At 38.9% G+C, this 23731-nt stretch overlaps 1 protein-coding gene across 2 annotated transcripts in view; it reads right to left on the bottom strand.

Annotated features, from left to right (window-relative positions):
- LOC150077445 (chromatin remodeling regulator CECR2-like) overlaps positions 1 to 23731 on the bottom strand; it is a 285275-nt gene that overhangs the window by 149408 nt on the left and 112136 nt on the right. For both annotated transcript variants that reach the window (XM_090386312.1, XM_090386313.1), the window contains exon 6: positions 12279 to 12392. In XM_090386312.1, coding sequence (XP_090242438.1) covers positions 12279 to 12392 — 114 coding nt within the window. The remainder of the gene's footprint in view (positions 1 to 12278; positions 12393 to 23731) is intronic.

Below are 23731 nucleotides of genomic sequence, written 5' to 3'. Positions count from 1 at the left end.
TGTTCTCAATCTTGTATTTTATTATTTTTTTCTTGGCTTTCCATTTTTCACATGTCTTGGAATATACAGAATGGTTACCCTTGCAATTTGGACAGGTCATTTTTGTAGATGTACAGTCACTTCGTGTGTGATTTGAGGATCCACAGTTGGGGCAAACAGGAATTCCTCTTCATATAGTTTGAGAATGTCCATCCTTTTGGCATTTATAGCATTTTAAAGGGTTGGGAATGTAGGGACGAATGCAGCAAAATAAATTAACTGCTTTTACAGCGGAGGGCAAGTTGGGCATATTGAAGGTAAGAATAATATTTCTGGTAGGTGCCAGTTGATTATCTTTTTCATTCATCATTTTTGCTTCTACTGCATTCTGTCCCTGCAGTTCTTGGGTTATTTCCCCCTCGGTGACATTTAATAAATCCCAACTAGATATGAAACCCTTAGATGAATTTAGAGTTGCATGAGAAGATATTTTAACAAGAATGCCAGCAAAGCTTGTTAATTGTAGGAGTTTTTCAGAATGTCTTTGTTTCATTGTTTCTATTAGTAAGTCTCCTGATTGTAGTCTCTTCACCATCTTGGGAGATCCTGCAATACCTTCCAGATGTTTCTGTATCACAAAGGGAGACAATTTACTCATAGGCTGATTACTAAGAGAGTGGAAGAGAAAAATGGACTGAGTTGCTCTATCCGATCAGTCTTCTATCTTTTCGGATTGTAATTTTCCATGTCTACATGGTTTGTATTTGTCATGTTTGCTCCTTTTAGCCCTTGGCAAGAGGACTTATCTGCCAAGGTTTCCGGCCCCGTCATGGGGAGGCAGGAGCAATGCCACTAGGAGGCCACGCGGTTGAAGTGTTAGTCGGTTAGTGGAAATAGAAATATATGGATAAATAAAGAAAGGTGAGTTTCCTTTGTGTGTTCTAACTTGTAGCTTTTAAGTGCAGAATGGTTTTAAAAATAAGACTGCTAAGAGAAACGTACAAACTTAGAAATAACTTTAGTCGCTTTTGATGAGCACTCCATAGATCGCAGAAAAATCATTTGACCTCGAATTCGCTTGGCACCCGGGGCCGGGTCACTAGCCCTCGGCAAAAAGGAGTGTCAGATGACTGTGTCCTATGTGGAGCCGAGCAAGAACAACTCCCTCTTTACAATCCCTGCACACACCAGACGGCCATAATTTGAATACAGGCTTGATCTGATAAAGTTTGTTTGTAATCTGTGAATGCCACGAATCTTGCCACTGAGAATGTAACTTACAATTGATTACTTGCCTATAGTCTGTATAGGGGACTGACAGCCAAGATTATTTGTCAGGGCTGCAAATTTGCCTGCAGTATCAGCCAGATCATTTCCTCTAATGCCGATGTGGATGGAAATGGATTGATTGAACGAGTAATGCATCTCATCACCGATAAAGCCTGTAGTGCACTCAGTGAATAGGTAAATTTCTGACTGTTTATTTAATAATAAACAGTCAGTATTGACGATTTCTTATGTGATCCAGAGCTAACTCTATAGCATTCAGCTCTGCAGCATATATGCTACATACAGGGGGAATCTGCTCAGATATAGTATTATCTGTAAAAACAGCACCAGATCCCACACACGATTCCGACTTCAAGACATCTGTGTAAACTAGCAAGGAGTCAATGTTCAGCATAGTGTTGTGAATAAAGTTGAAGGTAGATAGAAGATGGTGTATTAGGCTTCGTTGCATTCTTAAGTGAGAAGTCACAAGCTGGTATTTGAGTATGCCATGGTGGAAGTGGTTGCTTTGATGATTGAGCAACGTTGTCTACCATGACATTGAGCTCTCTGAGTAGCTCTTGGATGCGGATAGCAAATGGATGGTTGGCAGTTCAATGAGCATTATACAGATTTTCCCATCGTGACTCAAAAATGGATGTCCACGTGGGGGTGATCTGGCAGGGAGTTCAGTTTAAAGACATTGTAGAGACAAACTTTTTTCGTTGAAGCGATAAGGATGGTACATTTGTTCGACATAGACTTTGGATAGGTGACATTCTGAATGCACCAGTAGCAATATGTATGGCCTGATGGTAAATGGGGTCAAGCCAACAAGTGAGTTATTTTTGGCAGATGCATATACCGGAGACCCATAATCTAGTTTTGAAAATACAGATAAAATAAAGTGCATCAGTCTACAACCCAAGGATGGTGCTTTGAATGTTTGTTTATTTGGTAGTGTGTGTTTGGCAATTTTTTATATAGTAAAATTCAAGGCTCCACTATGAGTGTGTGTGTGTGTGTGTGTGTGTGTGTGGTATGGGTGTTTAATGGCGCACAAGCTGCTGTGGCTATATTGCGCCTATTCATAGGTATGTTGAAAAGATAAAATAAATAATTAATGTGAAGACGGTTCAATCTCATTTCATGCCAGAAACTAATCAGAGTCGCTTATACATTCCTATTTGTTTCAAATAACAGAAAAGTTCATTAATATTGGCATTTTCACCAATGATATCATTTAATGTTATCCGTTCACGGAAATTAGCCAGAGAATAAAATATTGAAGTTCGATGTTGTTGATAATGTGGACAGTCAATCAAAATGTGTTTGACTGTTAGATGCTCAGAGCACTGTGAACAAAGAGGAGGATCATCGCCTGTGAGTAGATGGAGGTGAGTCAGATGAGTATGTCCTATTCTAATCCGCGCAAGTACCACTTCTTCTCGCCGAACTGTCTGAATGCATGAGTGCCAAAGCTCTGTCCATTGTGCATGATATGCTGTTTGAATTATAATATTATAATCAGAAACTGGAATAAAGGCAGAGGTTAAGTCTACTGTTGATGGATTTTTAGCCGAAATATCAGCCAACTCGTTCCCTTTGATGCCTGAATGTGCTGGAATCCAGCAAAAGTTCACTCATTGCTGGCGATCTTCAAGTTTCAACAGCAAATACTTGATTTGATTTAGTATAGGGTGATCCTTATAAGAGAAATTCTGCATTGCTCTAATTGAGCTTAGAGAGTCGGTGTAAATTAAATATTTTGCAGATGGGTGAAGACTCAAATTTTCTAGAGCTAATTGAATTGCATATAATTCCGCTGAAAAGCTGCTGTACTCAGGTGGAAGAGAGGCTGATATGACAGCAGAGGGAAACACTGCTGTTGCTCCAACAGTTGAATGAGATTTGGAACCATCAGTATATATCGGTAAGAAGTCAAAACAGTTTTGAATATGGCTAGCATGGAGTTGTTGCACATTCAGAGTTGGTAGACGATTCTTTCCCCATTGGAGAAAATAATTATCACAGGCTGGTTGAGGAAATGGGGTCCATGGTGGGCAAGAATAATTCTTTCTGTGCTGCCTACTCTGGAGAGGAACATTCCAATTTTGTGCTATTTCAAGGAGCCGTAGGCCTGCTGGGCATATTTTATTTGGTTTATTTCTATAGAGATTGTGAAATGATGGATTAAAGAGATATGGTTGGATGGGGTGCGGAGAACAGTTTCGTATTCTGACTGCATATTTAAGTAGTAACATTTTTCTGCGGAGGTAAAGAGGGGGCTCATGGGCTTCAATATATAGACTATAGGTTGGTGATGTCCTATAAGCACCAAGAGCAATCCTCAGTGCATTGTGTTGTACAGGATCGAGCCAGCGTAATACACTCTTTCGAGCAGAATCATAAACTGGGGCACCATAATCTAACCGAGATCTAATCAGTGCTCTATATAAGAGCAGCAAAGTTGTACGATCTGCTCCCCAAGACTGGGCAGATAGAGCTCTAAGCATGTTCAGCTTTTTCAGACAGGTAGTACGTATTACTCTAATGTGCTCAAGGAAATTTAACTTGCTGTCTAATATTAATCCCAAGAATCTAATATTGTTGGTAATCGGGATGCTGGAATTTGATATCTGGAGTTCAGGGTCTGTACGTAATTTGCGTTGGTTACAAAAGTGGATAGCAACTGTTTTCTGATGGGAAAGCCGATATCCATTGAACTCAGCCCATTTTTGAATTTTATTGAGGGATATTTGCAATTGGCGTTCAATAGATCTCATGTTCTGAGAGTGACAAGAAATGGAGAGATCATCAGCATAAAGATAGGCTTCTACAGTATTTGGAAGTTCTTTGGAAATGGAATCAATTCTAAGGGCAAATAGGGTTGCACTCAAAACCGACCCCTGTGGTACTCCTTCCTGCAAGAATGTAGAAGAAAGGGAGTTTTGGTATCGAACCTGGAAAGAGCGGATCTGGAGGAAGTTTCTAATGAATATAGGCAGGTTGCCTCATAGACCAAGATTATGTAGGTCACTGAGAATGCCATACCGCCAGGTAGTATCAAATGCCTTTTCTATATCAATGGAGACCATGACAAGGTGTTCATTTTTCACAAAGGCATTGCGAATTTCAGATTCGGCCTTGATCATCAGATCTAGAGAGGACCTATTTTTGCGAAAGCCATGTTGACAATTACTCAGTAGTTGTTCAGTTTCAATGATCCAGCTGAGTCGACTGTGGATCATTTTTTCAAGAATTTTACCAAGGCAACTTGACAGAGAGTTTGGCCTGTAACTATTAGGATTGGAAGGACCTTTTCCAGGTTTCAAAAAGGGCAAAACTGTAGCATGGTGCCAAGAGGTTGGATAAATATTTTCCAGGAAGATCCGGTTAAAGAAGACTAGCAGCATTTGTAAGTTTTGCTCATCGAGATGTTGCAGCATGACATAATATATGCCATCAGAACAACACGAAACAGCTGCACTGTTTCGTGTTGTTCTGATGGCTTGTAAAAGTTTACAATATTCAAGAGGCTGATTATACGGAAGTGATAGTGAGGTTCTAAAGTTGATGGGCCTCTGTTCGGTGGAGGTCTTAATTTTTTGGAATTTCGGAGTGTAATTTGATGCAGCAGAGACTTCGGCAAAGGTTTTACCCAAGGCATTCGCTATATCTAGACGACCAGAGAGTTCTTGCCCATTGTATGAAAGAATTGGGGACGGGATGTTTGGAAACTTCCCAGAAAGCTGTCTAATTTTCTTCCATATTAATCTGGAGTCGGTATTTCTGTTGATGGTCATGCAAACCGAGACCAAGAATCTTTCTTGGCTTGCCTGTGAATGAACCGCGCTTTGCCCTTAACTTCTTGTAACTAATTAAATTAACTGTCGTTGGAAATCGACGGAATAAATTGAATGCTTTATTTTTTTCCTTCTTTGCTTTCGTGCACTCTTCATTCCACCAGTAGTTGAAGTGCCATCGGGTTTGGGAGTTTGATAATGGAATTGAGTATTTTGCTGCAACTAAAAGACGGGATGTGATATAATCAGTTACTTTGTCTATAGGTTGTAGCTGAATAGTTTCTTTGTCCAGAATTATTGCTGATTGAAATTTGTCCCATTTTGCTTTAGAAAATTTCCATTTTCTGCAGGGTTGGTCTAATGGTGATTGTGTAGTGAGCAGGTTACAGACAATTGGAAAATGGTCACTTCCCATTGGATCATCCATAGCGGACCACTGAATAACTGGAAACAGTATCGGAGAACAAATCGAGAGGTCAATTGCAGAAGTCTGTCCAGTAGGTAATTGTATGTGGGTGTGTGTACCACTGTTAAGAATGGTAAGGTTCTGTTTATCTAGTAGAGTTTCAATCAGTCGGCCCTGTCTATCTAATTTAGAGGATCCCCATAAAGGGTGGTGGCCATTGAAATGCCCTAGCAAGCAGATTGGGGAGGGTAGCTATACTAAAAGTTCTTCAACATCTTTATAAGAGTAGGTATTGTTTGGTGGGAGATATACTGAGACTAGCGTAAATGCAATCTCAGCAATCAGATGCACAGCAACGGCTTCAATTTGGGTTTGAAGAATGATTTGGCTAGCAGGGATCTTTGAGTTAACCAAAATAGCTACACCACCACGAGCAGAGTCAGATGTATTCCGATCTCTTCGATTGACTGAGTAGTTTTTTAGAGAAACAGAAATTTTAGCAGTTAAATAGGTTTCCTGCAGACAGAAACCCACTGGAGAGTAGCGTCTAATTAAGTACTGAATGTCATCAATGTTGCATCTAAAGCCTCTACAATTCCACTGTAAAATATAAGGCATTATTTGAGTTTAGAAGAAGCTGTACCTGACGTGGCTGTCTTGTGGCGTTCTGGCTTTGGTTTATTTCTTTTTGGAAAGGTGGGTCGACCTGTGTCCATATCTTCTTCTTCTTCTGCAAATATTTCAAGAATCGGATCTTCCTGTTTAGATGAGTACTCTTGATCCATCGATGTTTCCTGAACACTCTGTTTTGAAGTTGAACTGGGATTATTTGGAGTGGTAGCAATCACTGGCGAATGAGGAGATTTTGCTGGAATCGTAAGAGGCGTATTACTTGCTTGGTCTGAGTGTTTCTGGATATTGGACTGCTGCTGAGAAAGAACAGCTCGGCCCAGTCAGAGATTGATATGTTGGATGGAACAGTAACATCAGTTTGCGTGGCTATTGTTTGATATTTTTTGGCAATACTGGCATAGCTACGGTTAGATATACTGGGTGCAATTAATTTTCTTGCTTCTTGGTAAGTAACTTTGTTTTCGACTTTATATTTTACAATTTTTTTCTCCATTTTCCACTTCTCACATGTTTTAGAGTAAGCAGGGTGGTTACCCTTGCAATTAGGACAAGTCATTTCTTTTGCTGAACAGTCATTTTGACTGTGATCAGAAGATCCACAGTTAGGACAAGCTGGGTTCCCTCTGCATGCCGTCTGAGAGTGGCCATACTTTTGGCATTTATAGCATCTCAACGGATTAGGAATATAAGGACGAATGCGACAGAGTAGATATCCTGCTTTTACTGATGAGGGTAGATTTGGACTGCTAAAGGTGAGGATGATATTTCTGGTGGGTGTGAGTATATTGTCCCTTTTAGTCATAATTCTTTTGACAGCAATTACATTTTCTTCACTTAGCTCTTCTTTAATTTCTTCTTCTGTCACATTCAAAAGGTCCCAACTAGATATAACACCCTTAGATGTATTTAGGGTTGCATGGGCAGTTACCTTTACTGGAATTTTAGCAAAGTTTGTCACTTTCAAGAGTTTTTCAGAATGCCTGCAGTTGACAGTTTCTACTAGTAAGTCCCCCGATTGCAATCTCTTAACCATCTTGGGAGACCCTGCAATACTTTCCAAGTGTTTTTGGATAAGAAAGGGAGATAGCTTACTAAGAGGCTGTTCTGATAATGAATGCATTATTAAAAATGCAGGAAACTCAGTCGCAGAGGAAATGGTTTTTAACCTCTTTGCTTGCGAAGAGTCATGTTCGTGCTCTGTGTCTAGCCGACTGCTTGTCGGTTCTAAACAAGGAAACATATTTTGTCCCATCTTGTCTCCTTTTAGCCCCTGGCAGATGAACTTTTCTGCCAAGGTTACCGGCCCCGCCACGGGGAGGCAGGAGCAGTGCCTGGAGTGACCAAGCGAAATTAGTAGGAGTTAGTCTATTAGATGCGAAAAATAAAGAAAGGTTACTTTCCTTCCTTGCTCTCTGCCAGTACTTTTGATATAAGAGCTACTAAATTAAAGTATTTCTCAAAGAGAGGAACGTAAAAGAGAACGCAGAATTCACTTATCAAAAAGTCGCAGTGAAAGCACAAAGAGAAATCGCTCAGTCAATCGCTTGGCACCCGGAGCCTCCACTATGAGTGCTCCGGTCAGTGCCCCCATAGCCAATATCACCATGCAGACTCTGGAAGAAGACATACTTGCAGGTTTGTCTATTCCTATCAGACTCTGGCTGAGATATGTGGACGATGTATTTGCAGTTGATCACTGGGGGTCGGAGGAGTTGCTCCTTCACTTTCTCAACTCTATCACCATACATTTCAATTACTATGGAATTGGAAGTGGACGGTACTCTTTCATTTTTGGACATCTTGATTTGCCATGACGGCCGCCTCAGTCTATAGGAAGCCCATGTGCTATGGCAATTTACCAACTATAAGTCAGCACATGCCCCAGGACATCACTTTAGCACAGTTAGAGCATTGTTTAACCATGCTTGGTAGCACTGTACTGATGTTATTGATAGAAAGGCTGAGATGCTTAGATCCGATTTGGCCAAATGTGGATACCCCCCATGTTCTAGGTAAGTTTCAGTTATATAATGAGCCTGTTTCCCATTCTGGTTGGGATGAAGGATGCATTGCTACAGCCTATATCCCTCACTATCCAGGCATGTCAGCACGTCCTTCCAGGATATTGTGCCAGTACTGTATTGGCTGTGTGCAACTTCCTGGCAGAAAATTGCAATCGATGCTTTCTAAAGTTAAGTCAATGGAACGATGTGATAAAGGGATCATTAAGGGATGATAGGGATGATCAAGGGTGGAATTCAGAATCATTTAGATGGAAATGGAATTCTGTAGGATACACAGCATGGTTTTGTAAAGGGAAAATCATGTTTAATTAAACTAGTTAGCTATTTTGACAGGGTCACTCAATAGCTGGACTTCGGGAATAATTTCTACATTGTTTATTTGGATTTCAGCAAAGCATTTGACTCAGTCCCACATGAGTGGTTACTTTATAAGTTGGAGCAGGCTGGAATCATAGGGAAAATCCTTAGATGGATAGCACAATGGCTTGAGGGCACCAGGCAGAGGGTTGTGATAAATGGTTATTCCTCAGATTGAGTTAATGTAAGAAGTGGGGTTCCCCAAGGATCAGTATTGGGACCACTGTTGTTTTTGATTATCTTAAATGGCATCTATGAAGGGATGGAAGGTGTGGGTCTAAACTTGCAGATGAAGTAAAGATCAGTAGAGTACTTAATGATCGCCGCCAAGCAGAGCTTCTTCAGACTGACCTAGATAGACTTCCGGGATGGTCAGAAAAGTGGCAACTATGCTTTGTTTGTTTGTTTGTTATTTGGTTTTTAGGAGCATTAGCAACTAAGGCCATATTGCTCTGGGAATATGCGGTGGTCATTCCCTGACCTTTCCGCATTCTCCGTATTTGGTGGTGACGGGCTCGAACCCCGGTCTAATCAAGAAGAGTGTGCTATGCACTGCTGCTCCTTCCCACCTGGCTACGGAGGCGCCTAACTATGCTTTAATTCACCAAAATGCAAGGTCTTACACCTGGGGAACTGCAACCCCAAAATAACTTATACACTTGGGGGAGTTGAACTAAAGTCAGTAGTGGAGGAACAGAACTTGGGAGTTACGATACGGTCAGAATGAAGTTGTCCGAGAATTGTGGACAAGTTGCAATGTTGCATGGTGTCCTATCAATGATTTATCGAACATTTGCTAGTAGAGATAACGATGTCATTATCACATAAAGGTGATTTTATAACCTTTATGGGATTAAATTATAAGCAATTATTTTTTTAAAATTAATGCCGAAAAACCGGTATTTTTTGTATCAATACCGGTATTTCAATACTGGAAAAAAATGACCAGGATTCCGGTATTGTAAGCCCTAGTTGGCACCTAATTTCTTCACATTCTCTGCAACTTGCAAACACAAATCTCCCTGGCTGAATCATATCATATCCTGTTCCAGAAAGGGTCTGCAAACATTTCACAAGTTGCACATTTGTTAGGCTGTGATACGTTGGAGAATCGGTACCTTTGGTTTGCTGCTCTAGTCTGGAACATGATTTCCATTTAATTATTATTTAATTGATTAACAATGAAAATTAATAAAATTTAAAAATTTCATTGACAATACTACACTTGTATGTATTTATTTTAAACAGTATACTTTTACCAGTTTTTGTGCTTAAAAGATTCGTAAGTACAAGTGTGTAAGGGCAATAAATCAAACAACGTAGGTTGAGACAAAGCTAAGGATTATTATTATCAGCATTAGAAGTGTCAAATGATGCAAGAAAGCAAGCATATATAGAATCAGCAAAAAAAAAAAAAAAACAATTCCCATTTCAACTATCCAGTCCCTCCAATAGTTTGTCTAGTTCTTCCATGAATTTATTTAATCTGTCAACTTCCACAACAACAGATGGAAATTTGTTCCAGCAATCAATCACTCCCTGGCTAAAGGAATGCTTCAGCACATCTATTCTGCAACCATCCTTTCTCAATTGGAATTTATGTCCCCTCATGTAGATAGTTTGAGCAAGAGGAAGCATCCCATCAGCATTGAGCTTGCTCAACCCATTCAAAGCCTTAAACACCCCCAATAAGACCACCTCACAGGTGCCTATCTCCAGATACTACAATTTGTAGAACTGAAGCCTTTCTTGGTGAGAGCACCCCTTTGTTTTCCTCACCAATCTCATTGCCCTTATGCACTCGTTCTAGTAGCTCTCTATTTCTACATTTCTTTATTTAAAGAATTAGTTATGTTTCTTTGTAGTAGAAATGACAATTCTTTAAGTCTTAACTAATCATAGGGTTTAGCTTACCTTCCAAATCTTATCTATAAAAATGTAACATATTACTCATACTGAAAAGTAAATAAGAAAGATATTATTACTGTCTTTTTTTTGGTCTTTTAACTGATGCAGTATATGTGGTGTCTGTCAATGTGAGCTGGGCCTCCAAAAAAGACCCAAAAAGAGTAAAGTTCACAGTTAAATGTAACATGTGGAAAAATCAATAACAGTCTTCTTTAAAATTTAGCCCTAGGTCAGTTTCTTTCCCTCTTAAGTAAGCAGCCTATCATATGGATGGCAGCATAGTTTTTGCTTGGTACAGTTTAAGTTAGCTAAATTAAAATAATTTAACAAAAATTCATAATTTTTTTTAATATTAATGCAATGTTACTCCAACTTCTTTTTGCTTTTTATATACAGAGTGTCTCAAAAATACACGGCAAAACTTCAGGAATGAGTTCCTCAGATGTATACAATAAAAATATTTTATATCAACATAGTTCTGGAAATGCTTTGTTCCCGAGTTGTTAACCGGAATGTCATATGTCCCGCAGGTGATTTCCTTCATCACAAGGTACTGACAGAATCTGGTGGTTTTTCATTCCAACAATGTACTCAAATCAGGAGCAAGCGGATATGCACTTTACGTACACAGGGTAATCTGCTGGTGACAAGACCTGTACCCATTGCAGATAGTAAGGATACAGTTGGTGTTCTCGCAACACTCTCGAAATAGTCGAACGTTGAACAGCCAGTTGCACTGATATTCTGCATGTGCTGATTCCAGGAGTGGCATGCAAAATCTCCTCCTCTGCCTTCAGGAGTCTTAGATCTTGGTCATCCTCTATCGGCAGAACGAGGTGTAAAGGTCCCATGTTCACAAAGGCAGCGATGGATACCTTCAAATGTTTACCTGTTTGGACATCTTCGTTCTGGGAGCCTTACATGGTACAAATGACGAGCCTCCAGAGCATTGCCGTCCGCCAAACCGTACATAAAGTGCATACCCTCTTGCTCCTGATTAGTACATGGTCGGAATGGAAAACCACCAGAATCTGTCAGTACCTTGTGATGAAGGAAATCACCTGTGGGAGATAAGACATTCCGGTTAATAACTCGGGAACCAAGCATTTTCGGAACTACGTTGATATAAAATATTTTTATTGTCTACATGAGGAACTCATTCCTGAAGTTATGCTGTGTATTTTTGAGACACCCTGTATATTTTTTATCCAATAAAAAGCTCTATTTTATTGAAGGAAGCAGAATCAATAATAAATCACTAAATGTCACTGATTGTTCCAGTCAGTGACCGGTGCCTGAGGTCAAGGAAAAAAAAGGAATATCAAAGAGGGAACCACTCCAAAATAATGGTTATATGGAAGGAGATAAATAAAATCTCTGAAAAAGCAAAGCAATTAACAGAAAAGGATATATGAAGTGAGGAGAATGGATCATTTAACATGGAGAAATACAGAAAATCAAAAAGAAAGCAAAGAAACAATGTAGATGATTGGTTACTGGAAAGGGAGTTTTTGGTACATCAAATACTTTAGTTGCAGTATGCCTGCTGGTTTATATCATGTCTTTACAAGTGTGCGCTCATGGACTTTGCAGGCTGATAAAAAAAAAAAAAAAAAAAAAATCAGAATTCACTCAGAGGTCTACTCCTTCCTCACTTGAAGAGGCCTTTAAAACTACCTGTAGTCTCTGATGATAATTAAACACACACCTTTCCAAATGTAACATGTGGAAAATCAATAACATTCTTCGTTGAGGATTGATGAGAGTAGATGAACAATGGTCTGAGACGACAGGTATAAGGTACATATGAGAAAAACAACTGAAAAAAATCAATAATGTAGAATAAATTACCAAATCATAACATGGACTAAATTACTAAATCATATATTTACTTACTTATTTCTTTCATTTTTCACCACAATTTTCCCAACAGATTTTTTTGCCATTTTGTTTTTCTTTTTATTCTGCTTAAATGTTTTTCCTTGAGTATTATTTTTTTTTTGACTATTTCTAGATATAAAAATGGATAAATACTGTCAGCATTTCATAATCAATTCCAAAATTTCATTATTTAAATAACTAAATAAATAAATAACTAAATAAATTTATCCATAATGATAAAACTAAAATACATCAAGTTAGCAATATCTGGGTCATCTGTAGTTCAGTTGTATAGATTGACTGCAATTTGTCAATCAATTGGCCCTGAACAGTGTACGAGTTACATGTGGTAAAATTTTTCTCAGCGTGGTCTGTGCCTGTAAAAACATTCTCTCCTGTTAAGGAGAGACTATTTTTACAGGGATGGGGTACACTTAAATAGAGGGGTGCAAGAGGTTAGGCAAATGGCAATTGAAGTTTAACACTGATAAATGAAAAGTACTGTATATGTGTAGAAGTAACCTCAGAGTAATGTACCATGTGGTACCACACTAAGGGTAGTGGAAAATGAAAAAGACCTGGGGGCAATTGTGCAGTCAGATATGAAGTTCTCTGAGCAATGCAGACAGGCTGCCAAGTCAACTGATGGGGTTTGTCAATGATATACAGGAATTTATAAGGCAATGGTCAGGCTACGCCTTGAGTACTGCGTACAGGTCTGGAGGCCTCATTTTAGGAAGAATGTAGATTTTCTTGAGCGTGTACAGAGAAGGGCAACAAGATTGGTGAGGGGAATGATGGGATCCTCTTACCAAGAGGCTTAAGTTCTGCAAATTGCAGTGGCTGGAGACTAGGCTCCTGCGCGGTGATCTGATTGAGGTGTATAAGGCCTTGAATGGGTTGAGCACGCTGAATTCTGATGGGATCCTTCCACTTGTTCAGATTACGAACCTAAGTGGACATAAATTCAAAATAAGAAAAGACAGATGCATAATAGATGTGTGGAAATTTGCCTTTAGCCAACAGGTGTTAATTGCTGGAACAAACTTCCATCTGTCGTTGTAGAAGTTGATAGGTTAAATAAATTTAAGGAGGAACTGGACAGGCATTTGGTGGGAATGGTGTGATTTTTTTTTTTTTTTTTTTGGCTGATGCTGCATAAGCTCATATACTTGCTTTCTTGCATGACATGCCACTACTACAATTACTACTATTTTGCTAGCATGGATAAAGAGGTGATTATTCCATTGTATAAGGCAATGGTCGGGCCACATACAGGTCTGGAGGCCTCCTTTTAGGAAGGATATGGAACTGCTGGATCGAGTGCAGAGAAGGGCAATGAGACTAGTGAATGTTACAAAGGGGTGATCTTACCAAGAAAGGCTTCAGTTTTGCAAATTGCAGAGTCTGGAAACTAGACATCTGTGATGTGATTTGATTGAAGCATTTAAGGCTTTGAATGGATTGAACAAGCTCAATGCTGATGGGATTCTTCCTCTTGCTCAGACCACTCACATGGGGGGGGGACAAAAATTCAGCTTGATGGAGGATGGTTGCAAAATTGATGTGCAGAAATTTCTTTAGTCAATGGGTGGTTCATTGTTGAAATAAAAAATTTCATCTGTTGTTGTGGAAGTTGATAGTTTAAATAAAATCAATGAAGAACTAAGCAGATTATTGGTGAATTATTGGTGAGAATGAATAGGTGATATGGGAGGTCTCTCTTTTTTTTTTCTCTGACCTGTATAAGCTTGCTTTCTTGCATCATTTACCACTGCTAATGCTAAAAGTATGGTCTTGCCAAGGAAGGCTTCGGTTCGGCAAATTAAAGCATCTGGAGAATAGACTACTGTGAGGAGATCGGATTGAGGTGTTTAAGGCTTTGAATGGATTGATTAACCTCAATGTTGATGGAATTCTTATTCTTGCTGGAATACACATGAAGGAGAACAAATTCAAGCCGAGGAAGGATGGTTGAGAGATAAATCTGTGGAAGTGTCTTTAGTCAGCAGGTGGTTGATTGTTGGAAATAAAATTCAAAGAACTAGACAAATTCTTGGAGGAGACTGACCAGTGAGGAGGGTAGTTTTTTTTGGCTGATATTTGATAAGCTTGCTTTCTTGAACCATTTGCCACTATTAGTTTGTAATTCCCCAAACTAGCAGTTTTCCAGCCCACCTAACACTGCCTCGATAGCATCAGTAAATATTCTTGTATCCCTTCTATTCAAGTGTATCCCATCCCTGTTAACAAGCACATGGCGCATAGGCTTTCTTGCACATGGTGCAAGGAAGCCTATGGCTTTAATTCATCTGTAATGCTACTAAATAACACTCGAATCTGTAAAACGTCTTTATTATGATAAAATAAAATATATGCATACTGATTGTATAAATATATGCTAAAATATTAAAACAAAATAAAATAAATGTTGTATAACAAGAATAAAATTCAATAAAATACAGTATATAAAATTAAAAGCAATTAAAAGTTGTTTAAAACCACTAATACAGGAGCTCTCTCTCTCTCTCTCTCTCTCTCTCTCTCTCTCTCTCTCTCTCTCTCTCTCTCTCTACATATATATATATATATCTGATAATTAAAATAGATATGATATTTAAAATAAAAAACATCAGCCAGTAATACGGCAAAAATGCAGAGCGAAACGAAACGCAAAATAATATAAAATAAACAAACAGGGAAGGGAAAGTAGACATAATAAGACAAAAAGGTAGTCGATAATCCCCTGTATAATTTAGTCATTAAACCCAATTAATAAAAACGATGTAAATTTAAAATAGTGCCAATTATATATAATTTAGCGGTACCCCCCTCGAAGGTACCAGTTCCAGAAGACGTGAAATTTCACCAAAAAGGGGTTAAAGAAACTACAAAAACTAAAATATCAAAATAATAGACTGACCATCATGCCCCATATCAACAGAGGACCACGAGGCCAATAATGGTCATGGAATCGCTGCATTTCAATCGTCATACAAATTATCGCAAAGGCGGAAATATCGAAGAACCAAACCACCCTTCCATTCTCCGATAGATCAACCAATGCAGAGGATTTGCATGGCAGTGGTCCTTATGCAGTGAGAAATAATCTATAGAACAGACAGCACTCTTGATCAGAGCCACACCACTGACATAATGCAAGCTTAACCAGCTTATAAAATAGAAAGGAAAAGAATAGATGGCGGCACAGGCGCTGCTTATTTAGCATATCAACCCACTACTACCACTAATTTATAATGTGATGTAAAAGTTAGGCAAAAGTAATAAAAATAAATAAATATGAATATGAAGCTATCATTAGAGGCAGCAAATGCACATCCTCCACATGAAGCCTAATTATATCTGATAATTAAAATAGATATGATATTTAAAATAAAAAACAGCCAGTAGTACGGCAAAAATGCAGAGCGAAACGAAACGCAAAATAATATAAAATAAACAAACAGGGAAGGGAAAGTAGAGATAAGACAGAAAAGTAGTCGATAATCCCCTGTATAATTTAGTCATTAAACCCAATTAATAAAAACGATGTAAATTTAAAATAATGCCAATTATAAATAATTTAGCGGTACCCCCCTCGAAGGTACCAGTTCCAAAAAACGTGAAATATCACCAAAAAGGGGTTAAAGAAACTACAAAAACTAAAATATCAAAATAATAGACTGACCATCATGCCCCATATCGACAGAGGACCACGAGGCCAATAATAGTCATGGAATCGCTGCATTTCAATCGTCATACAAATCATCACAAAGGCAGAAACATCGAAGAACCAAACCACCCTTCCATTCTCCGATATATCAACCAATGCAGAGGATTTGCATGGCGGTGGTCCTTATGCAGCGAGAAATAATCTATAGAACAGACAGCACTCTTGATCAAAGCCACACCACTGACATAATGCAAGCTTAACCAGCTTATATAATAGAAAGGTATGGGCTTATATAATAGATAGATATGGGGCATGATGGTCAGTCTATTATTTTGATATTTTAGTTTTTGTAGTTTCTTTAACCCCTTTTTGGTGATATTTCACGTCATTTGGAACTGGTACCTTCGAGGAGCCCAAGGAAATCCACTACGAGGGCAAGCAAAGAACTTCACATCCCACAAACTACAGTTTGGCGTGTTTTGCAGAAGCGATTACTAATGAAACCATATCGTCTAACCCTGTTGCAGTCTTTGAAACCAGATGATCTGTGCGCGAGGAGTAACTTCTGCACTGCACTGCAGAGCCACATGGAACAAGATGACACGTTTGCTGACAAAGTGATTTTTTCTGATGAATCGATCTTCCATTTGTCAGGGAAAGTGAATAAGCAGAATGTGCGATTTTGGGGGACATCAAATCTGCATACACACGTGGTACACGAGCGGGACTCTCCAAAAGTAAATGTCTTTTGCACCATATCTCAAAGGAAAGTTTATGGTCCATTTTTCTTTTGTGAAAAGATTGTAACTGGGGAGATTTCTCTGGATTTATTATGCTTATGGCTTCTACCCCAACTACAGGATGATAGTGAGAACTTCATCCTACAGCAAGATGGTGCAACATGTCACTTCCATCACACAGTCCGGAATTATTTAAACTGCCATTTACCGCAGCGATGGATCGGACGTGGGATTGCTGTAGATCAGTAGATCGAATCCTGGCCGCCTCGGTCTCCCGACCTAACGCCATGCGATTTCTTGCTGTGGGGTTTGATAACAACAAACAGATGGATATAAGTTATTTAGATCTTCAAAAAGCTTTTGATTAAGTTTCTCATAATATAATGTGTATTAAGCTTGCTGATATGGGTGTAACGGGACTAGCTTTAAACTGGTTTCAAGACTATTTTAAAAATAGAAAAAGTATAATCTGTTTTAACAATTTTCATTCAGATCACATTTATATACAGAGGGGTGTTCCACGGGGTTCAATTTCTTGGTCCTTTATTATTTAGCATATTCTTGAATGACATATGTTTACACAAATCCAAGTTCAGTATCCTTACTTATGCGGATGACATGAAATTGTACAGAGAGATTAACCAGTCTGTGGACTATAAGGAGTTACAAAAGGGCATTCAGTTGATTCATAACTGGATTAAAAGGCAGGGCATATTTGTGAATATTAATAAATGCCATGTCATTACCATAACTGACTCTCAACAAACAATTAGTTATCTGCTATTATACTTTGGAATCTGTACACATTAAAAGAATACATGAAATTTTAGATTTAGGTATTAAGAACCAGTAATGGTTCTTATATCTCTCATATTATTAAAATAACTGCCAGAGCATCTATAATGCTTGGATTAACAAAAAGAGCCTGTTTTGATTTTATTTGCCCTGATATCCCAAAATTGGCTTATATTTTATTTGTTCGACAAATTCTAGAGTATGCAACACAGGTGTGGACCGCCTTTTGTAAAAAATAATTTAAATACGTTAGAAAGGGCGCAAAATTCTCTCGTCAGGTATTTAGCTTAAAAGTTTTTAACCTCCCTACCTTGAAAGATAGAAGAAATATGACTGATCATAATCTACTAAACTCTATAGTTTAAGGTAAAATTGATGCTACAATGCTCCTATCTTATATTAATTTTAACTGTCCACCTAGGCATTTGAGAGAACAATTTATTTCATATCACCTGACAATACCCCATGACCTGCTCTGGCAGCCTGTCTGCAGTGCTCAGAAAACTTCACATCTGACTGCACAATTACTTCAAAGTCTTTTTCATTTTCTACCACCCTAATTGTAGCACTACACAGTTGTTACTTTCATTTGTCAATGTTAAACTTGATAACAACAAACAGATGGATATAAGTTATTTAGATCTTCAACTGCCACTTCTCAGCCATTCGTCCCAACTTTTCTAGATCCTGTTGCAGTAGCACACAGCCATTACTGTCATTAACAACATTGTCAACCTTAGTATCATATGCAAATTTGGATATTAAGCCTGATATACCTTCATCAATATCATTCATAAATATACAAAACTACACTTGGCCCAACACCAAAACCTGGTGGACTCCGCTAATAACATTATTCGACGAAGAGCAGCGCCCATTGATTACCACTCTCTGTCTTCTTCCACTGAACCACCCTTTTATCCATTGTAGCAACTTGCATTTAATACCATACTGTTCCAATCTGTAGAGTAGTCTTCCATGCACAACAGTATCAAAAGCTTTCTGAAATCCAAGTATATGATATCAAAATTATTTTTTGCATCCAATTCCTTTGTAACAACATCATAGTATCTAATCAAATTGGTCAGACAAGACTTCCCCTTAACAACCTATGCTGTGTGTGAACTATAACTGCAGTTTTGTCTAGATGATCCTGTAGGGCTTCTTTAATGAGTGCCTCCATTAATTTCCCCAGAACAGAAGTTAAATTAACAGATCAGTTGATTTATAAACTTAGTTATAATTACTTGTCACCCTTTCATCCCCCTTTGTGAATTGGGGATGCATTTGCACATCTCCAGTCCATGGGGACTTCCCCTGACTGCAAGGATACTCTCGTAATTATGGCTAAGGGTTTGCTTACTTCTTTTGCCTCCTTCTTTAATATGACTGGGTAGATCCCATCCACCCCAGGTGCCTTTCTTATGTTTAACTTCAATATTTTCTCCTCCAGTTTGCTCTCAGGTATTACAAAATCATTAAGCTCCCTGTTAGAGTTTAATAAGCTTCTTTCCTCCACTTTTCTAAAGAATTCCTCATGTGTGAATGTAGTATTAGGCAGCAAACACAAGCAAAGAACATTCTTATGAAAACTGCAAGAATATTTGCTGATGCTATCGAGGCAGTGTTAGGTGGGTCGGAAAACTGCTAGCTTGGGGGGAGACAAAGCCCAATAGATTGACAGTAGCCACTGGCAGAGGTGAAAGAGATTCTTGCACTGCTTCTATTAGAATGAGCAGAAGCCTGAAAAACAAGATGCATGGTATTTCAGAGACTGCTGGGAGCCATTGCGGTACAAGTAAACACATGGGTTGTGTTAGGGTAGCTAAGAATAGAAACAGGTGCAGGTATACTTGCGTGTACACCAATGCTAGGAGTTTAGTAAATAAATTTGATGAATTTGAGGTATTGCTCAAAACATCTAAGGCAGATATTGTTGGGATATCAGAGACGTGGTGTCACACAGATATAAGGGATGCAGAACTGCAATTTGGGGAGTACAACGTCTACAGAAAGGATAGACAGGATAAGAAGAGGGGAGGGGTTATGCTATTAGTTAAGAAACACATAAAAACCAAGGAAGTGAAGCCAGTCGACATCGCCGGACAGTGCAGTGTTGAGTCAGTTTGGTGTGACATAAGCATTGGGAGATCAAATATGAGAGTAGGAGTGTGCTATAGGCCTAATGACTCTGATGAGTATAATAAAAAACTGTACAGGGAAATAGAGCGACCAGTAAATCAGAGAGTCTTATAATGGGAGATTTTAATTTCCCAGATATTGACTGGAATTTGGGGGCTGGTCACTCACACACTAGCAGGGATTTTGTGGATTTATTGGATGATTGTTTTCTACATCAGCATGTTCGGGAGGCAACTAGAGGGAGTAATACTCTTGATTTGATTATCAGCAGTGATTCTTCATGCATTAAGAATCTGCAGATAAACGAACCACTAGGTGGCAGTGATCACAGTGTGCTGAAGTGGGATTTACTCAAAGAGGTAACTACCATTAGGGGTAAAGGGAAGGGTTATTGCTTCCGTAAAGGCGACTACGATGGACTGAGACAGTATTTAAATTCTATACAGTGGGACCAACTGATGATGTTACCAACAGCAAATTCAAAATGGGAAGCATTCAAAGAACTTATCTTGGAAGCTACTAGGCTTTACATACCAACTAAGAAATATTGTTCAAGGTTTAGGCCAAAATGGATGTCAGATGAGCTAATGAGGCATATGGCAGAGAAGAAAAATGCATGGGATACTTACAAATTAACACATGACACAGAAGCCTATGATAGATACAAGTTGATATGCAACCAAGTTACAAAGGAGGTTAGGCAGGCGAAGGCAGATTACGAGAAATCCTTGGCAAGGGATGCAAAGAAAAACAGCAAAGAGTTCTTTACTTATGTAAACTCTAGAAGGAAGGGGATGAATCAGATTGGTGCACTTGATATTGATGGGTCAACTGTTGATGATCCTGCTCAGGTAACTAACAAACTAAATGAATATTTTGCATCGACATTCACACATGAGGAGTTATTCAGCAAGGGGAATGCCAGAGGTGTATTCAACTCTAGCAGTAAGCTACAGAATCTTGAAATAACTGGGAGTAAAGTGGAGGAGAAACTGTTGAAGATAAACACAAGAAAGGCACCCGGGGTGGATGGGATCTATCCAGTTATATTAAAGGAGGCAGCAAAGGAAGTAAGCAAACCCTTAGCCATAATTATGAGAGCTTCCTTGGACTCAGGGGAGGTACCCATAGACTGGAAATGTGCAAATGTGACCCCAATTCACAAAGGAGGATCAGAGGCTGACACAAGTAATTATAGACCTGTGAGCTTAATTTCTGTTCCAGGAAAATTAATAGTTTTCTGTTCCGGGCCACACCTAGAGTACTGTATACAGGTCTGGAGGCCTCATTTCAAGGATGTAGAGCTGCTGGAACGAGTAAAGAGAAGGGCAACAAGATTAGTGAATGGAACAAAGGGGTGTTCTTACGAAGAAAGGCTTAAGTTTTGCAAATTACAGTGTCTGGAGACTAGGCACCAGCGAGGTGAATCTGATAGAGGTGTATAAAGCCTTGAATGGTTTGAGCATGCTGAATGCTGATGGGATTCTTCCTCTAGCTCAGAATAATCACCTGAGAGGGCATAAATTCAAATTGAGGAAAGACAGATGTAGGATAGACGTGCGGAAATTTGCCTTTAGCCAGCGGGTGGTTGGTTGGTGGAACAGACTTGCATCCCTTGTAGTGGAGGTTGATAGCCTAAATAAGTTTAAGGCTCAACTGGACAGGTATTTTGAAGGAACAGAGGGGTGAAGTGGAAGTGGTTTTTTTTTTTTGGCTGATGCTGCATAAGCTTGCTTTCTTGCATCAAATGCCTCTACTAATGCTAAAATGCTAATGCTAATGCCACACTGCTCTAATGTGTGCAGCAATCTTCCATGTGCACCAGTATCAAAAGCCTTTCTAAGACCCAAATATATGATATCAAGATTATTCTTTGCATCCAATTACTTTGGGACTACATCATAGTGTCCAATCAAACTGGTCAGACAAGGCTTCCCCTTAACAAACCCATGCTGTGTATGAGCTATAACTGAAGTCTTGTCTAGTGATCCTGCAATGCTTCTTTAAACAGTGCCTCCATTAATTTCTGTGGAACAGAAGTTAAACTGACAGGTCTGTAATTATCTGTGTCTTTTTCTTTGTCCTCCTTTGTGGATTGGGGTCACATTTGCACATTTCCAGTCCATGGGTATGGCTAGTTATGGCTAGATTCCATCCACCCCTGGTGGCTTTCTTATGTTTATCTTCGACAATTTCTCCTCCAATTCACTCTAGGTTATTACAAATTATCTAGCTTACTGCCAGAGTTTAATACACCTCTGGCATTCCCCTTCCTGAATAGCTTCTCATGTGTGAATGTAGATGCAAAATATTCATTTACAGTTTGTTAGCCAGAGCAGGATCATGAACAGTTGAGCCATCAATATCAAGTGGACCAATCTGATTCATCCCATTCCTTATAGAGTTTACATAAGTAGAGAACTCTTTGCTGTTTTTCTTTGCATCCTTTGCAAAAGATTTCTTGTAATCTGCCTTTGGCTGCCTAACCTCCTTTGTGACTTGGTTACAGACCAGCTTATATATATCATAGGCTTCTGTGTCACCTGTTAATTTATATGTATCCCATACATTTTTCTTCTCTCCCACATGCCTCATTAGTTAACCTGACTTCCATTTTGGCCTAAAGCTTGAACAATATTTCTTAGTTTGTAAGAAATATTGTTCATGGAAGCTACTTTTTTCTTGGAAGCCTTCCCATTTTGAATCTGCTGTTGGTAATATGATCAGTTGGTCCCAATGAATTAGAAATACTGTCTCAGACCTCCGTAGTCACCTTTACAAAAGCAAAAACCTCCCTTTACCCTTGATTGTAGTTACCTCTTTGAGTAAATCCCACTTCAGCACACTGTGATCACTGCCACCTAGTGGTTTCTTTATCTGCAGGTTCTTAATGCAGAAGAATCACTACTGATATTACAAGTTTCTTGTAATATTTGATATTATCTGATAATTTGATATTATCAGATCAAGAGTATTACTCCCTCTAGTTGCCTCCTTAACATGCTGCTGTAGAAAACAATCATCCAATAAATCCACAAAAGTCTTGCTAGTGTGTGAGTGACCAACCCACAAATTCCACTCAATCTCTGGGAAATTAAAATCCCCCATTATAAGACACTGATTTACTGGCCACTCTATTTCTCCGCACACAACTGCTCATTATGCTCACCAGATTCATTAGGCCTATAACACACAGTTCCATTTTTCCTTTCCCAGTGCTTATATCACCCCAAACAGACTGAACATTGCACTGTCCACCAATGTCAATTGGATGCACTGCTTAGATTTTGTGTTTCTTTACTAATAGCATAATCCCTCCTCCCTCCTTGTACACATTGTACTTCCCAAATACCAATTCTGCACTGCTTATGTCTGTGTGACATCATGTTTCTGATATCCAAACAATATCTGCCTTTGATGTCTTTGACTAGCACTTCAAGCTCATCAAATTTATTAACTATACTCCTAGCACTAGTGTACATGTAAGTAAACCACGTATCTGTTTCCTCTCTTAGTTACCCTAACACATCCCAAGTATGTACGTGTTCCACTATAACTCACAGCAGTCTTGTAAATCCCCATTGCCTTGCTTTCCAGGGAACATTTCGGTATTATTATGCTCAAATTCTGTTTTCCAAAAGTAAAGTTTATTTCTGAGTATTAATATATTTTTTCCCTGTCTTTGAAGCCTTAAATTTAAATCATCAAGTTTTTCAAATATTAGCATTAGTAAAGGCACATGATGCAAGTAAGCAAGCTTATATAGCATCAGCCAAAAAAAAAAATAAATAAAAAAATAACCACAAACAAATCTAATTTCACCAATCCACTCGCTCCAAAATGTTTGTCTAGTTCTGCCTTGAATCTATTTAAGCTATCATCTTCTACAAAGACAGATGTAGAAGATGATAGCCTCTGGTCCTTGAGGCCGTCACAGACATTCTCTCAGAAATGCCAGACAAGCTGTACTTGCAACCTGGGAATCTAAAACTTGCAACCTGGGAGTCTAAAACGCTGTGGAACTGATATTCAGGTTACACTCAAGTCAAGTGGACCCAATTTCGGCAAAGTCCAGATGGTCAGTGACAGCCAAATCCTCTGCTTGCTCCTTCACGATG

This window comes from Mastigoproctus giganteus, chromosome 12 (genome assembly GCF_048544385.1).
Source record: "Mastigoproctus giganteus isolate SK-2022 chromosome 12, ASM4854438v1, whole genome shotgun sequence".
Lineage (NCBI taxonomy): Eukaryota > Metazoa > Arthropoda > Arachnida > Uropygi > Thelyphonidae > Mastigoproctus > Mastigoproctus giganteus.
The sequence above is the reverse complement of the archived record's forward strand: the minus strand, read 5'-3'. Positions and strand labels throughout refer to the sequence as shown.